Source organism: Oncorhynchus nerka, linkage group LG8 (assembly GCF_034236695.1).
Source record: "Oncorhynchus nerka isolate Pitt River linkage group LG8, Oner_Uvic_2.0, whole genome shotgun sequence".
Taxonomy (NCBI): Eukaryota; Metazoa; Chordata; class Actinopteri; order Salmoniformes; family Salmonidae; genus Oncorhynchus; species Oncorhynchus nerka.
This window is the reverse complement of record NC_088403.1, coordinates 49831436-49849328: the sequence shown is the minus strand read 5'-3', so window position 1 is coordinate 49849328 and position 17893 is coordinate 49831436. Positions and strand designations below refer to the sequence as shown.

General features: G+C 41.7%; 1 protein-coding gene across 1 annotated transcript; it reads right to left on the bottom strand.

Annotated features, from left to right (window-relative positions):
• Nucleotides 1-13997: 13997 nt before the first annotated feature.
• cnpy4 (canopy FGF signaling regulator 4) lies at nucleotides 13998-17033 on the bottom strand. Its single transcript, XM_029667254.2, has 6 exons — nucleotides 16856-17033; nucleotides 16528-16654; nucleotides 16185-16281; nucleotides 15904-16026; nucleotides 15691-15808; nucleotides 13998-15545 (listed from the first exon to the last, which is right to left on the bottom strand). Exons 1-6 carry the CDS (start codon nucleotides 16938-16940, stop codon nucleotides 15436-15438), a joined length of 660 nt encoding a protein of 219 aa, XP_029523114.1. The 5' UTR covers nucleotides 16941-17033; the 3' UTR covers nucleotides 13998-15435.
• Nucleotides 17034-17893: the final 860 nt, after the last annotated feature.

The following is a 17893-nucleotide window of genomic DNA, read 5'->3' as shown; positions in this document are numbered from 1 at the left end:
GTACGACCCTGGCTACCTCATGTCACCTACTTCCCCAGGCTGCTCCCATATGGACAAAGGACCCATGACCCCATAGGACAGGCCACCTTGTGTCTGGGGGTGGTTATGATCACCTCTCTACTGGAGATCACCGTCGTCTCCCCAAAGTAGGACTCTGGTACCGCATTGACATCACATCCTGGAATAGACTAAAACACACAAGGTACTGTAATAAACCTAGGGAATTTGGTTACAATTTCTTGCAAGCAGCTTCACCACAGTACAAGGCAGTATTCACCAAACCTAGCATTGGAGGGCTGGCTACTGTCCACTGTATGCAGGCTTTTGTTCCAGTCCAGCAGTATTAAAACAATTGTATTGAATCATCAAGTCTCGTGATTTTCAACATGTATTTTAGATCAAGATCAAAAGCCTGCAGGTCTTGAAAAGCCTGCAGGGTTGGCAAGCAATGCTCTGAAGACAAATCTCAAAGCCCCATATGTTATTTTCTATTGAAGTAGTGCTAGAGTACTGCAATACCAACACTCAGCCACCCACTCTGTCAGTGACAGATTCATTCAATTGTTGGAAGCAGTTGGGTAGCAGACTGAACATGCTGCAATGTAAAACTTGGAAAAATATAAACACAACCATACCAAATTCATATTCACAAAGGCGTAACCATAGAATTAGGAATTAGAACATTGCAGTGGACATGAACCTTCTTATGATGGTGCAAAGGTCAGTCATGTTGATGTTGGTCAGGGAGTTGATCATCCATGGTTAGCCAGTGCTGTGATAACATATTTTGTAAAACAATGAAAGTGAAGAATTTATCTGCACTGTATGCGTGTTAACTAGCTCGCCAGTTTTAGAGGATTGATTCAATACATTTTTCTAATTAACTGCCAATATGGCAACATTCTATTCAAACAATCAGTTGATGATAGGACTTAGACAAGTTGTAAATTCAACAAGTACTGATATTGTATCATATAATAGCACTCAGAGCTTTTTAAGAAAACAAAATCAGAAATGTATGGTTTGTTTACATATATTTTAGAGGCTATTTATCCAGAACATTTGTGTTAAACCCAAGTTAAACCCAAGTATTATTTTTACCTTTATTTAACTAGGCAAGTCAGTTAAGAACAACTTCTTGTTTACAATGACGCCCTATGGGACTCCCAATCACAGCCAGATGTGATGCAGCCTGGATTCAAACCAGAGACTACAGTGACACCTTTGCACAGAGATGCAGTGCCTTAGACAGCTACGCCACTCGGGAGCCCTTAAATTGTATTTATATTTATATGGTAGTATAATGCCATTACACAATTTCTGATACATCACACCTTAACTTTTGTTTTCCTGCATAAGTAAAAGCAGGAAATGCATCAGCTATGTTTCTACTGACATTAATTAGACTGGTTTCCCATTTTCACCCCATTATGGAACTTTGAGGGTTCATGACATAGCCCCTCTAGTAATCTTTATTGACGTAACATGAAATCAGATCAGACAGAAATGAAGGACATACGTTATATTTACATCTTCAGCATTCTAAATATGTTGAATTGACATGTTGAATTGACTCAGGCTCAAAGTTCAAGGTGTGAGGTCAAAGGTTAAAGTTCAGAGTAAATAGCGTCAGAGGGAAAGAGGTGAAGCGAGAAGTTTCACTTACTCATTTTTGTATGGAGGTCAATGAGAGTCAAACTTGGTCAATAAAAATGGAATTGCTAATTTGCAATGTGAGGCTTATTTGATCGAACAGAAGTTTCGTAATGGTTAGGTTGTGACAAATTCACTGATATAAGTGGATGCACATGGCATTTTGGCAACTTTGAAAAAAAATAACTATGTTGTAATAGGGGATGGGGGGGTGGATCAGCTTTAATGTTGCAAATAGATTTTGGGTTCTATCAATGTAATTATCTGCATCATTTCCAATCCAGGAATTTCCACCAGAGCTGTTGCCAGATAATTAAATTGTAATTTCTCTACCATACGCCGCCTCCAACCTCATTTTACAGAATTTGGCAGTACGTCCAACTGGGCTCATAACCACAGACCACGTGTAACCACGCCAGACCACGTGTAACCACGCCAGACCACGTGTAACCACGCCAGACCACGTGTAACCACGTCTAACCACGCCAGCCCAGGACCTCCACGTCCGGCTTCTTCACCTGCAGGATCATCTGAGACCAGCCACCCGGACAGTTGATGAAACTGGGTTTGCACAACCGAAGAATTTCTGCACAAACTGTCAGAAACAGCCTCAGGGAAGCTCATCTGCGTGCTTGTCATCCTCACCAGGGTATTAACCTGACTGCAGTTCGGCGTCGAAAACTGACTTCAGTGAGCAAATGCTCACCTTCAATGGACACTGGGTCCCTGGAGAAGTGTTCTCTTCACGGATTAATTCCGGTTTCAACGGTACAGGGCAGATGGCAGACAGCGTGTATGGCGTCGTGAGGGCGAGTGGTTTGCGTTGTGATCAGAGTGCCCTATGGAGGTGGTGGGGTTATGGTATGGGCAGGCATAAACTATCGACAACGAACACAATTGCATTTTTTTTATGGCAATTTGAATACAGAGATAAATTGATGAGATCCTGAGGCCCATTGTCGTGCCATTCATCCGCTGCCATCATCTCATGTTTCAGCCAGATAATGCACGGCCCCATGTCACAAGGATCCATACACAATTCCTGGATGATGAAAACGTCCCAGTTCTTCCATGGCCTGCATACTCACCAGACATTTCTCCCACTGAGCATTGTTTGGATGCTCTAGATCAACGTGTACGACAGCATTCCAGTTCCCACCAATATCCAGCAACTTGGCACAGGCCACAATTAACAGCCTGGTCACACCAGATACTGACTGGTTTTCTGATCCATCTAAGGTATCTGTGACCAACTGATGCATATCTGTATTCCCAGTCATGTGAAATCCATAGATTAGTGCCTAATTTATTTATTTCAATTGACTGATTTCCATATATGCAAACAGTTGGATATTCACACAGCAGGAATATATACATAGCCAGAAAGAGAAATAGAAGGGTTAGGCACTTAAAATGTACGGCCCTCTCTCAGAAGGTGTCACGGTTGTCGTAAGAACGGGACCAAGGTGCAGCGGATGTTGAGTTCCACATATTTATTTCAAGGTGAAACTTTAAGCAAAAACAAGAAATCAATAAACAAACAACGAAACGTGACTATGTGGTGCTACATGCACAATACACAAAACAATATCCCACAAACACAGGTAGGAAAATTGCTACTTAAATATGATCCCCAATTAGAGACAACGATTACCAGCTGCCTCTAATTGGGAATCATACAAAACACCAACATATAAAATATAAACTAGAAGACACAGAAATTCTAAACAAGAATAACCCCTAGTCACACCCTGACCTACTACACCATAGAGAAACAAGGGCTCTCTATGGTCAGGTCATGACAAAAGGCACCGTTACAAAGCTGTAAATCAAAGAGAAAAAGAGAAACTTGTCAATTGTGCCCTGTAATTCAACAGTACAATTTAAGGCTATACATTGCAGCGGTAATATAAAAACAATATATATACCTTGCTGATAGACATACTGAGTATATAGCAACGATAATGACCTTATTTCTTATTACAAATATGCTAATGATAACCACACTAAACCCGAGGTAGCATGCACTGCATACACACAAACAATGCAAGCATTAGCTGGAAGCTAGCAAAACACGACTTATCTACAAAAACATAGCGCAGGTATATAACAAAAAAAACAATCACACCAAATATCCCACAGAGAAAATCCCCAAACGTACATGCTAAGGGGCGCACACAACACTTTAGTAAGGAAACCGCATGTTAAATATGGTGTCAGTTCCAGTTTCAAAAGTCTAACCGGCGCAAGATGACACGCACCTGTGATCCAGTGAGCAGAAGCCCTCAAGGTTAAATTGCGCTCAACTGACCTGTGCACACGCTGGAACCGTCCTCTGCTCACTCGACCACATTTTTTCTCTCTTAACTCAACGTTTGCTCTCACAACTATGTTTCATCTTGCTCGTGCACATTTTACTTTTCAGTTGGATTTGACACCAATGGTAAATGATCAATGAACCTACCAGGTACAACCTCAAATCTGTAAACAAGGGCACCCTCATAGATATCATCCTAACCAACCTGCCCTCCAAATACACCTCTGCTGTTTTCAACCAGGATCTCAGCGATCACTGCCTCATTGCCTGCGTCCGTAATGGGTCCGCGGTCAAACGACCACCCCTCATCACTGTCAAACACTCCCTAAAACACTTCAGCGAGCAGGCCTTTCTAAATGGACCTCGCCCGGGTATCCTGGAAGGATACTGACCTCATTCCATCAGTAGAGGATGCCTGGTTATTCTTTAAAAGTGCTTTCCTCACCATCTTAAATAAACATGCCTCATTAAAAAAAATGAGAACCAGGAACAGATATAGCCCTTGGTTCACTCCAGACCTGATTCCTCTTGACCAGCACAAAAACGTCCTGTGGCGTACTGCATTCGCATCGAATAGCCCCCGCGATATGAAACTTTTCAGGGAAGTTAGGAACCAATATACAGTGGTGCAAAAAAGTATTTAGTCAGCCACCAATTGTGCAAGTTGTCCCACTTAAAAATATGAGAGGGGCCTGTAATTTTCATCATAGGTACACCTCAACTATGACAGACAACATGAGGGAAAAAAATCCAGAAAATCACATTGTAGGATTTTAATGAATTTATTTGCAAATGATGGTGGAAAATAAGTATTTGGTCACCTACAAACAAGCAAGATTTCTGGCTCTCACAGACCTGTAACTTCTTCTTTAAGAGGCGCCTCTGTCCTCCACTCATTACCTGTATTAATGGCACCTGTTTGAACTTGTTATCAGTATAAAAGACACCTGTCCACAACCTCAAACAGTCACACTCCAAACTCCACTATGGTCAAGACCAAAGACCTGTCAAAGGACACCAGAAACAAACTTGTAGACCTGCACCAGGCTGAGAAGACTGAATCTGCAATAGGTAAGCAGCTTGGTTTGAAGAAATCAACTGTGGGAGCAATTATTAGGAAATGGAAGACATACAAGACCACTGATAATCTCCCTCGATCTGGGGCTCCACGCAAGATCTCACCCCGTGGGGTCAAAATGATCACAAGAACGGCGAGCAAAAATCCCAGAACCACACGGGGGGACCTAGTGAATGACCTGCAGAGAGCTGGGACCAAAGTAACAAAGCCTACCATCAGCAAGGGCATTGAATATGAAACGTGGCTGGGTCTTTCAGCATGACAATGATCCCAAATACACCGCCTGGGCAACGAAGGAGTGGCTTCGTAAGAAGCATTTCAAGGTCCTGGAGTGGCCTAGCCAGTCTCCAGATCTCAAACCCATAGAAAATCTTTGGAGGGAGTTGAAAGTCCGTGTTGCCCAGCAACAGCCCCAAAACATCACTGCTCTAGAGGAGATCTGCATGGAGGAATGGGCCAAAATACCAGCAACAGTGTGTGAAAACCTTGTCAAACGTTTTCTGTAAGTCTTCACCTCTGTCATTGCCAACAAAGGGTATATAACAAAGTATTGAGATAAACTTTTGTTATTGACCAAATACTTATTTTCCACCATAATTTACAAATCAATTCATTAAAAATCCTACAATGTGATTTTCTGGATTTTGTTTCTCATTTTGTCTGTCATAGTTGAAGTGTACCTATGATGAAAATTACAGGCCTCTCTCATCTTTTTAAGTGGGAGAACTTGCACAATTGGTGGCTGACTAAATACTTTTTTGCTCCACTGTACATACGTCTGCGTGTGGGTGTGCAAGTTGTATATTATTATACTTTTTTCCATTGTTACTTCATCAAATCTCTAGTAACCAATTATACACATACAATTATCAATTGTTTCATATTCTTCCCCCCCCCCACACAGACACACACGTTCCATTCACTCATACAATTTCCCTATATAACATTATAAATCAACTTATGTATTCACATCCACACCACCATCAAACACACACAGTAATACTCCCTTATTACTCTTTGTGCATCTTCCACGATTCTCTTGTCATTACCTCCTATGAATACATGTGTGTCTTCTGCGGTTCCTCTAAAGTATTTACAGTCGCCATAACCTCTACAGTATCTATAGTCCCTGAACATCCATATTTCATATAGCATCACAGTCCCATTAGCATCCATAGTATATATGGTCCCTATAGCATCGCAAAACTACCATTCTAGTGTTTTACTTGCTATATTGTATTTACTTTGCCACCATGGCCTTTTTTGCCTTTACCTCCCTTCACACCTCATTTGCTCACATCGTATATAGACTTGTTTATACTGTATTATTGACTGTATGTTTGTTTTACTCCATGTGTAACTCTGTGTCGTTGTATCTGTCGAACTGCTTTGCTTTATCTTGGCCAGGTCGCAATTGTAAATGAGAATTGTTCTCAACTTGCCTACCTGGTTAAATAAAGGTGAAATAAAATACAAATAAAATCGTAGTCTCTCAGCATCCATAGTATCAATAGTTTATATAGTCATAAATGCTATGGTCTCTATAGACTCTACAGTCTTGCCGCTTCCCATACATATAATTGTCGTGGTTTTCCGACCACGTAGATAGTTCTCATAAATGCCTACAATAACATCTTGTGCTATTTTCAGTGGTTCTCAGACCACGTAGACACTTCTCACATAAATTCCTACAGACAATTTTCAGTGGGGCCTCCTCACTCTAGCCTTTTTCTAAGACTGGTACCCTTCGTCTTTATATTTAGTTTTATGATTTTTATTTTATTTTTTTACTTACTGAAATCAGTTGTCATGTCCCTCAATTGCTCGAGGATGATGTGTCTCCTGAGCAGCTCACAGTAAGGGTCTGGTCTGGTCGAGTCCTCGTCGTCTTTTGGTCAGACGGGAATTTCCCTAATGAGTCATACAATGCGCCACCGGTTTTCCTCGCAGACCCTCACTGGAAAGCTCCGCAGGCAGATTCAATCAACCCTTTTTGTGATGCCAAATTGTTGAGGAAATTCTACACATGGACACTTGAAGTCAATCTTAAATTAATCATTGTTTATTAACAGCATGCTGGAGAGGTAACCGTCAAACTTAGATGCATAAAGTACCGGTCTGAAGTGAAGTCCCCTGGGGCAGTCCCGTTCATTCTCTTATATACTGCTTACACAGACTAGTTATATTTGCATGATTTAGCCTATTCATTATTCATAATTAATTCATCATTAATGTTTGGTTCATGCATGTGATCGACCAATACTGGTTCATGCATGTGACAGACTGATCTCTCCAAGCTGAGACCTTGAAACTGAGATATCCCTTTCTGTTCTCAAAACAAGGTTCTGGGCATACTGCCAAATTGCAGATACTGATAGTGAGGATTCCTCCCAGGCATGTTCATTCAGTGATTTGCATGAACACAGAAATGGGTTATTACAAAAGCACAAACATAACATTTTCCATCACACTCTGCCAAAACGTCCTTCCATCACCTCGTATGAAGATTACATAACATTACCATACAACAGAGTCATCTTCAACCTGAGAGGAAAGGGAATTACATCAGTGAATTGATTAGAACATCAGGGGTAACAATCTTACTGTGGCTGTCAGTGCCTGTGAGATCCCCCCCCCCCCTCATTTTTTATATTCTGTTTCATACATTTAATGTGAAACTCACCTGTATCCAAGTGCCACAGGCTTTCTTTGACAGGGAACTGGTAGATGGCAAAGGCTGCTGTGGTGTCAACAGGGCTGCAGATGTTATCATCGTCTCCTCCCTCTCCTCCAAGTAGACTGACAGTGGACAATTCCAGATGAGGTTCAGTGATGCCCACCACAACCACAAACTGACCATCCCTGGTGCAGTGGAGAGTCTGAGCGTGAGAGACACTAGCAACTTTATGTGATAGGTAGGCCTAGTTCAGATCTCTGACAAATTCAATTGGACATCCAAACAGCCAACACAAATCCATATAGCCCTAAACATTCACTAAAACAAGATTCAAGTTCTACCATCAGATCACAATTGAACTTAAACAGCGTATTAGGACTACCAGCATTCCCATAATAGCACAGCTCCCTGCCAAAACAACAGCTCAGACTCACACTCAGTCAAATGTACAGTGCCTTCTGAAAGAATTCAGATCCCCTGACTTTCTCCACATTTTGTTAAATTACAGCCTTATTCCACACCTCAATGGGTCAATGGCTGCTTTCGCAATTGGCTGCGTGACTATTGCAGCGCAATGGGTGTAACTTTTGTTCACTATTTCGATACATTTAGGAAACAAAACACATTTTATGAGGAGGATGGGATCCACCCAATTAAGGTGGGTTCCTAGATATTTTCACAGCATTATAAAGCTACGTTGAGACAATGAATTATCAATGACCCAAGCCCAGCTCAGTTAATCCCTACCATTGTGATGCTGAGTTGTCATTATGCTTCAGCAAATGTAAATTATCCCAGGGGCGTTGGTAGACACAATGTAAGTAATTTAATTTATGTTCCTCTAACTGCCCTGGAGGCCTCTGCTGATCCTACAGCTATTGTATACAGTAATCATGTGCCTATGATCCAGATGTATACTATTAACACCTAGGCGGTGTGCCCTAGTAGGAAATCCACCGTGTGCAGCTCACCCTGCACTAAACTAAATAACATGAGTATATTTACTTCTGCTAAGCTTCCCAGTAAAGCAATGAAAACAAGCAAGCATCCCAGAAAAGTGCTCAAAATTAACTACATATGCTGACGTGGGCTAAGAAACAAGGTTCATGAAATCAATAATTTGCTATTAACAGATGACATTCATATTATATCTATCTCTCAAATTCACTTAGATAATACATTTGATGATACAGTAGTAGCAATACAAAGTTATTACATTGATAGAAAATACAGAAATGCCAATGGTGGAGGTGTTGCTGTTTATATTCAGAACCACATTCCTGTAAAGCTTAGAGAGGAGCTCATGTTAAATACTGTTGAAGTAATATGTCTTCAGGTTCATCTGCCTCATCTAAAGCCCAATCTTGTGGGAAGCTGCTATAGACTACCAAGTGCTAACAATCCGTTTCTGGATAGTGTGTGAAATGCTTGATAATGTAATGCGATATCAACAGAGAGAGATATTTTCTGGGTGATTTAAATATTGACAGGTTTTCAACAAGCTGGCCCCTCAAGAAAAAGCTTCAAACTTTTCACCAGTGCCTGCAACCTGGTTCAGGTTATCAGTCAATCTGACAGGTTAGTTACAAACAGCACAGGAATGAAATCATCAAATCTAGTCTGCTTTCTATTCCGCAACAAAGCCTCCTTCACTCACGCCACTCACGACTATCCTACCGATCCTCGACTTCGGCGATGTCATCTACAAAATAGCTTCCAATACTCTACTCAGCAAACTGGATGTAGTTTATCACAGTGCCATCCGTTTTGTTACTAAAGCACCATATACCACCCACCACTGCGACCTGCATGCTCTAGTCGTCTGGCCCTCGCTACATATTCGTCGCCAGACCCACTGGCTCCAGGTCATCTACAAGTCCATGCTAGGTAAAGCTCCACCTTATCTCAGTTCACTGGTCACGATGGCAACACCCACCCGTAGCACGCGCTCCAGAAAGTGTATCTCACTGATCATCCCTAAAGCCAACACCTCATTTGGCCGCCTTTCCTTCCAGTTCTCTGCTGCCTGTGACTGGAACGAATAGCAAAAATCGCTGAAGTTTGACACTTTTATCTCCCTCACCAACTTCAAACATCTGCTATCTGAGCAGCTAACTGATCGCTGTACATAGTCCATTGGTAAATAGCCCACCCAATTTACCTACCTCATCCCCATACTGTTTTCATTTATTTACTTTTCTGCTCTTTTGCACACCAGTATCTCTACCTGCACATGACCATCTGATCATTTATCACTCCAGTGTTAATCTGCAAAATTGCAATTATTCGCCTACCTCCTCATGCCTTTTGCACACAATGTATATAGACTATTTTTCCTTTTTTTCTACTGTGTTATTGACTTGTTTATTGTTTACTCCATGTGTAACTGTGTTGTCTGTTCACACTGCTATGCTTTATCTTGGCCAGGTCGCAGTTGTAAATGAGAACTTGTTCTCAACTAGCCTACCTGGTTAAATAAAGGTGAAATAAAAAATAAAACTTTTTTTTTTTTAAATGTACTGATCACATCTTTACTAATGCTAGGGAAATTAGCTTGAAAGCTAATTTCATCCATCGGATGTAGTGATCACAATATAGTAGCCATATCTAGGAAAATCAAAGTTCCAAAGGATGGGCCTAAGATAGTGTATAAGTCATACAATAATTTTTGTAGTGATTCCTATGTTGATGTAAATAATATTTGTTGGTCTGTGGTGCGTAATGAGGAGCATACAGACGCTTGCACTTGACACATTTATGAAATTGCTTATTCCAGTTACTAATAAGCATGCGCCCATTATGAAAATGACTGTAAACACTGAAATCCCTGTGGCTCGATGAGGAATTTAACAATTGTATGGTTGAGAGGGATGAGGCTAAAGGAATGGCAGGAATGGCTGCACAACCAATTGGCAAACCTATTGCAAATTGAGAAATTCATGTCACTAATCTGAATAAAAAGAAGAAACTACACTATGAAACAAAGTTAAGTGATATAAAAAGGCAAACTCAGCTCCATCATTCATTGAATCAGCTCATTCATCACAAAACCGACTGATATTGCCAACTATTTTAATGTTTTTTTAATTGGCAAGATTAGCAAATTTAGGCATGACATGCCAGCAACAAACGGTGACACTATATGTAACAGTATAACTTTAGACCGTCCCCTCGCCCATACCCGGGCGCGAACCAGGGACCCTCTTCACACATCAACAACTGACACCCACGAAGCATCGTTACCCATCGCTCCACAAAAGCCGCGGCCCTTGCAGAGCAAGGGGAACTACTACTTCAAGGTCTCAGAGCAAGTGACATCACGGATTGAAACGCTATTTAGCGCGAACCACCGCTAACTAAGCTAGTGTTTCACATCCGTTACACTCACCCCCCTTTTGACCTCCTTTTCCGCAGCAACCAGTGATTCGGGTCACGGTACCAATGTAACAGTATAACTTTAGACTGTCCCCTCGCCCATACCCGGGCGCAAACCAGGGACCCTCTGCACACATCAACAACTGACACCCACGAAGCATCGTTACCCATCGCTCCACAAAAGCCACGGCCATTGCAGAGCAAGGGGAACTACTACTTCAAGGTCTCAGAGCAAGTGACGTCACCGATTGAAACGCTATTTAGCGCGAACCACCGCTAACTAAGCTAGCGTTTCACATCCGTTACATATACATCCAAGTATATCTGACCAAATTTTGAAAGACAAGCATTGTTATTTTGAATTCCGTAAAGTGAGTATGGAAGAGGTGAAACAAGTATTGTATATCAACAATGACAAGCCACCAGGGTATGACAACTTGGATGGAAAATTACAGAGGAAAATAGTGGATGATATTGCTTCTCCTATTTGCCATATTTTCAATTTCAAATCTAAAAGCATTTTATTTGGGACAAATCGTTCACTAAACCATAAACCTCAGCAGCTAATGGGGATCCATAATAAATACACATTGTGGTTAACCGAACAACTGACGTAATTTTGCCAAAACATAAAGGACCATCAGCACCAAGAGCCAAACACTGAGCCAACAGGGTGCATTTCGCGTCACCAAATAACTTGGTGAAAAGTTCTTCTTCTTCAAAGTTTAATTGGCGGAATACATCCAAAAAAGGTGGTTCGCTGCCACCTACTAAAAATAAATCATTATTTGCAGAAAAAAAATAAGTAAAGTCAATATACTCCTTCAGTCAAATGCACTCAGATCCTTACACAGGTTCTGGGGATGAGAGGAGAAAGCATTGTCAGACATTATTCCCTGCAGTGTCTCAGCAGTGAGATCATTGATATCCAAGAACATTTCACCTGCTTTCACAATGATTTCCAGTTTCTTCCATTTTTTGTTGTTAGTTTGTCCCGTACAATTAATCACCTTTGCAAATAAATGCAACAAAATCAACCTTCACAATTAAGTATTTTCAGGATCTCTCAACTGACTGACATCCACATAACTGTTGGGCATCACCCACTGCCATAGCTGCATCATCTCTGCTCGCTGCTTCAACCTTTTTCACTGCCTCTGCATAGGAGAGCTTCTCAACAGCCCTGATCCTTCCTACTTGGACCTTCTTCACCCTAAACAGGACACTCGGGGCAAATGTTTTACATTTATGACATTGAAGTGGCTTTTGTACGTACGTTTGCGCTGCAGATCTAATACAGTCCTGCTTTACAAGGGTCGGGAGAAATTCATCATCAAAACGTAAAAACAGAAAGGCTTTCCTCCTTTCCATTCACAGTGCAGGTTAAGCGATGTGAATAAACTATTCCTGGCATGTTCATCTTAAACCATGAAGCCTCAATATCTATCGAGACGCCAGATATGACACCTTTAATCGGTGCCCTACTCGATAATCATAGCATTCCACTTCATGCGTCGACCATTTGTGCATCCACAGTGCTTTCTCCTTTTGACACACATGAAAACAACACCATACCACTCCTGGTCACTTTGACTCTACTTCTCCCAATGCATCCTTCACAATCTTTGTGACGGCAAACGGGTTTCCCACCAAAAACATCCTTGCTCATGAACCGCACAAGGAATGAGGCATTATCATACCGAAGCTTATCTTGATTTACAACTAGTCCTTTAAGCTCCATTCTAAGATGTTACAGTATTCCACTCATTTCCTCAATCTATACTCGCGCCAACAGAATCAAGCATCGCTTCTGCTTCCTCCATTACTCTCAAACCAAAGTTAGAGATTCTTCTTTAGGTTTTATGGCAAACAAGTCAGTGCTTCAGCAATAAAACATTCCATAGAGATAGCAATTAGTTCTAATTATTAATCAATTAATCAGAATTTTTGGAGATAATGAGTTGACCAATCAGGTATAGTCTTCTGGCAGGTGGGACCGATTAGAATAGGGATGATGTCACTTTCCATAAGGCAAAAATATATTTTTTACCACATGGAAAATATTTTCCTACATTTGTGAAATAGGAATGATCAATGATGTAGCACAAAAGTAGTCAACCTAGTCAAAGGCCAATAAACAATTGTGCAGGTAAAGTTCTGTGGTCACAATTTGCCCTAGTTGAACTACTCGAATGTTTGTTGTAAAAAATATATATATATATAAAATTTCATTTGAACACTGTGACTAAGTAGTTGAGATTGGAATGGTTGATTCTGGGTTGAGAAGAGAGCCAGGCTCCAACCTTATGAAGATGACTCTTTATAGATCCTTTATTTGAATTCTGGCAACTCCGCCTTAGTGTTGTTTCTTAATGTGCTTGGCTGTATCTGCTGGGTTCACATACTTTTGGTTGATTTGCAGTACCATCCTCAGGGCCAAAAGCCTGTATAAACACTGGGACAGAAAAAACAGGAGAATACACTATTTCAATTTAGTTTATTTCCTTCAAAAAGAAAAACACGTGTAAAATCGTACATGTTCCCATCATCGTAGACACCTAAACAGAGCTGAATGTTGGATATTTGTGCCACATAATATTATGGAAGCAAGACTAATAGCGCACCTTCCACACAAAAAAACAACACTTGTTGCTCTGGTCTAGGCCAGGGACCCTGACAGATCAATGCAGTTCAAGACAATTTCAAAAATATACCACAAGATGGCAGCACATTACAAGTTCTCACATCTCCAGCCAGGTAGCTACGCTGACTTTCATTGGATATGCAATTGTACCATTTAAAAACAAATCCAGTATCCCAATGTTCTTGCTCCCTATACCGTAGAAGGCATGTGAAAAGCTAAATTAAATTCAGACAAATTTCAACACTCACATGTACACAATGTGATAAGAGTTTATTCAAATTTAAAAACGGTACATATTGGATTTAGGAAACAAAAATGTACCATATAGTGGTACACGAATACAAAACATGGGCACACTTCGACAGGGTAAAAAGGCTTTCCAATTTCCTATACTTCCCCATCTTAGATAATGCAGTTGGTTTTCAATTTACTTTCATGTTGTAGTGTTCTGTAGCATTCTCAGTTTCAACTTACCTACTGAAAAGGGACAGGTGTGTGTAAATTGATGATATTGATTTGATGTAAACTGTAAACAATGACACATCTATGACTATTCCAATGTTGGACACAACTGGATTGCCCCTTGCTCCATAGATACACTACATGACCAAAAGTATGTGGACACCTGCTCGTTGAACATCTCATTCCAAAATCATGTTCATTAATATCGAGTTGATCCCCCCCTTTTCTGCTACAACAGCCTCTACTCTTCTGGGAAGGCTTTCCACTAGATGTTGGAACATTGCTGCAGGGACTTGCTTCCATTTAGCCACAAGAGCATTAGTGAGGACTGGCACTGATGTTAGGCGATACGCCTGGCTCGCTCTCGGCATTCCAAGTCATCCCAAAGATGATCAATAGGGTTGTCAGGGCTCTGTGGAGGCCAGTCAAGTTCTTCCACACTGATCACAAACAAACCACTTCTGGACCTTGCTTTGTGCACAGTGACATTGTCGTGCTGAAACAGGAAAGGGCCACCCCCAAACTGCAGCCACAAAGTTAGAAGCAAAGAATCTTCTACCATGTCATTGTATGCTGTAGCGTTAAGATTTCCCTTCACTGGAACTAAGGGGCCTAGCCCAAACCAGGAAAAACAGTCCCAGACCATTATTCCTCCTCCACCAAACTTTACAGTTGACACTACGCATTAGGGCAGGTAGCTTTATTCTGGCATCCGCCAAACGAAGATTAGACTGTGGGACTGCCAGATGGTAAAGCGGGATTCATCACTCCAGAGAACGCGTTTCCATTGCTCCAGAATTTAATAACGGCGAGCTTTCCACCACCTCTACTGCCAATGTTTGTCGATGGGGATTGCATGAATGTGTGCCCGATTTTAAACACCTGTCAACAACGGGCGTGGCTGAAATTGCCGAATCCACTAATTTGAAGGGGTGTCCACATACTTTTGTAGATATAGTGTATGATAATAGAGTGGTGAAGGTTTGGGAGACTTGACTTAGCTCACTTTTAGCTTTCTGAGGAGCAAGACAGGAGGCGGATTGTCGATGCAGAGATAGGAATTGTAATGTTCAGTTGGTTGGTCTGCTACATACAGTATTATTGATGTTGAATGTAACTTTGCTCCATGCATTCTAACTATGTTCCACTCCAAATATCGTATGACCATTTGGGAAGGAAAGAGGGGTAGTTCTGTTAGGGAGACTTTCACTCCGCCATTTTGGATGATTTCACAGTTCTCCTGCATCGTGAGTCTTCCCTCCTCCCTCTTCTTCACTTGCTACCTCCACTTTGGATCCCTTCTTTCCCATGTCACCCTTCCAAACCTCCTGTAGACATTCTGAGGGAGAGAGGGAAAACCCAGGTAAGTGTTTAACTATGTGAACACGTGTATGTTGTGTTTGCCACTATTCAAGTGTCTTGGGTGAGTGTGTGCTTTAGGTATACGTTTGCAAGTGTGTATGCTATAGTGTGTGTGTCCAAACCTTGCTCGGAGGTCTTGAGAATGTGTGTCTCACACAGGAAGCGCTCCAGCCTCTCCTCCTGATGGTGGAAGTACCAGTCCTCCACAACCTCCTCATACTGCTCTAGCATCGTCTCACACTGAAACAACCCAACACCCACTTATTGTCATGAACACGCACAACCCTCTGCCTGTAAAGCTGTGTGTTGATGTGTAAACACACACGGGTATGTACCTGTTTCTTCATGTCGGACACCTCCACTGAGGGTTCGTCCCAGAGTTCATAGGGCAGACCCAACTCCACCTTCACCCCCTTATGGACCAGGTTCTTCAGAGTGGCCATGGTCTGACTGGTACCCTAAAACACACACAGATGGTTAGTTGACTCAGGTGTGTTAATACTGGGCTGGAACAAAATCCTGCATGTGCCATGTGGGTCCACAGGACCAGGATTGAAGAACACTGTTCTAAAGCATGAACATTGGTTAAACTGCGAAGATGGAGAGGTATGAGGACCTTGGCGTATCGGAGGCTGCCAGGTCTCTCAGCATGGACACTGTACTGTAGGATCCCTTCACAGATGTTATCCACTGCCTCCGTCAGACGGGTCTCACTGAAAACAGTTATTTCAAAAATCACAACTACAAAATGAGTGGTCAAATCACTTCAGTCTATGACAAGAGAGCAGAGCTCAATGAGAGGCTTGCCTCTCCTTCTCCATAACATAAAAGTGGCTTCCTCTCCATGTATCCTTCCATTCATCGATCTTAAAGGCCAGTTGACCCATCCTGTTTTATCACATCAACACGGTTGAAGGAGAGGAGGGACACTTTAAAGTACTCGTCCTGGGGTTACTTACGAGGTATTGTATTTGATCTTGCGTCTGCGTTTACCCGTGTCCAGCACTGCTCCTAGCTCCAGAACCTCCTTGGACCGACCCGTCTTCTCCAAGGCTGCTTGGAGCTCCACCGTCAGGAACTTACACACTATAGGGTTCCGACAGGCGGATGTTGTTCAAATGCATGTTAATTTACATTTATAAACACGTCCCATGTAAGTAAGAAAATGCATTCAGACACTGAATCTCCTAGTTAGTTATCTAGCTAACGTTAGCTAAGTCTACAAAAAAGCTAACGCTGAGCAAGACATCGTCACATTCAATGTGTAACTACTGTAGCTAACGTTACCTTCGCATCGATTGGGCAGTCTTTCGTCCTCGGCTGATATAGCGAAGCTGCACACCCAAAAAAGGCACAAGAGGAAAAGTTCCATTGCAACTTTTCGCCAACTTGATTCCCTAAATCCGTTTACAGAAGCCACATCGGCATTTTTCTGAGAGACTCACAGCACGTAAATGGCAAGGCGCATGCGCAGTGTAGTAGTTGAAGCTTCCCAAAAAGGTATTCACTTAACACAGCCAGAAAGTCATAAATATGGCTAAACCCCGCTATTTCCACAATTTATTTTCATACAATATTATTTCAGCCCTAACCTTAACCACACTTATAACCGTATGACTAACCTTAAATTAAGGCCAAAAAGCGATTATTTATTATTTTCATACATCTTTACGTTGCAGCCAATTGTGACTTTGTGGCTGTGTTATCTAGTGGAAAACACAAGGGGAAAGGCGGATCGTGCGAATCCGATTTAGGAAATCTAGTCGAGCATTGAAACATTCAAACTCAAGGTGGGGAAAGATATTTAGAATGGACATTTGTAAAATGTAAACATTACAAAAAAAGATGAACGTGCATTTATTTTTTCTCATAGGGATTGTATTAAGTGAGTTTAGAGCTTTGGAGTCGCAAGCCCCCACTCCCCAGTTAGCAATGAGCACTCTGGCCAGAGGAAAGAGTGCTGTGCCTTTTTAGCCGATTTATCACGCGGCTGCAATGCTCCTGAAGTTCACGTGCCGTTTTCCTCGCACAGCCTTTGCTCGTCAGTGCTATAATTCAGAGCTAGGGCCTACTATTTATTGACCCCTATGATGAAATCTGGAGGGGCCTGTGGATCTGTCTTCATCCGTTCGTTCGCACATTAGTCATACAGGATATCTCAGACAGCAATGGCCTGATTTTGACGAAATGTGGGTAAATTATGCATTTTGCCATTAAGATCCGGCATTTAAAAAATACACTGATTGGCCAGATGGTGGCGCTGTAACAAGAGATTGAAAATGCAAACTTTGAAAGGTCACACCCCACATCCCGTTTGACCTAAAA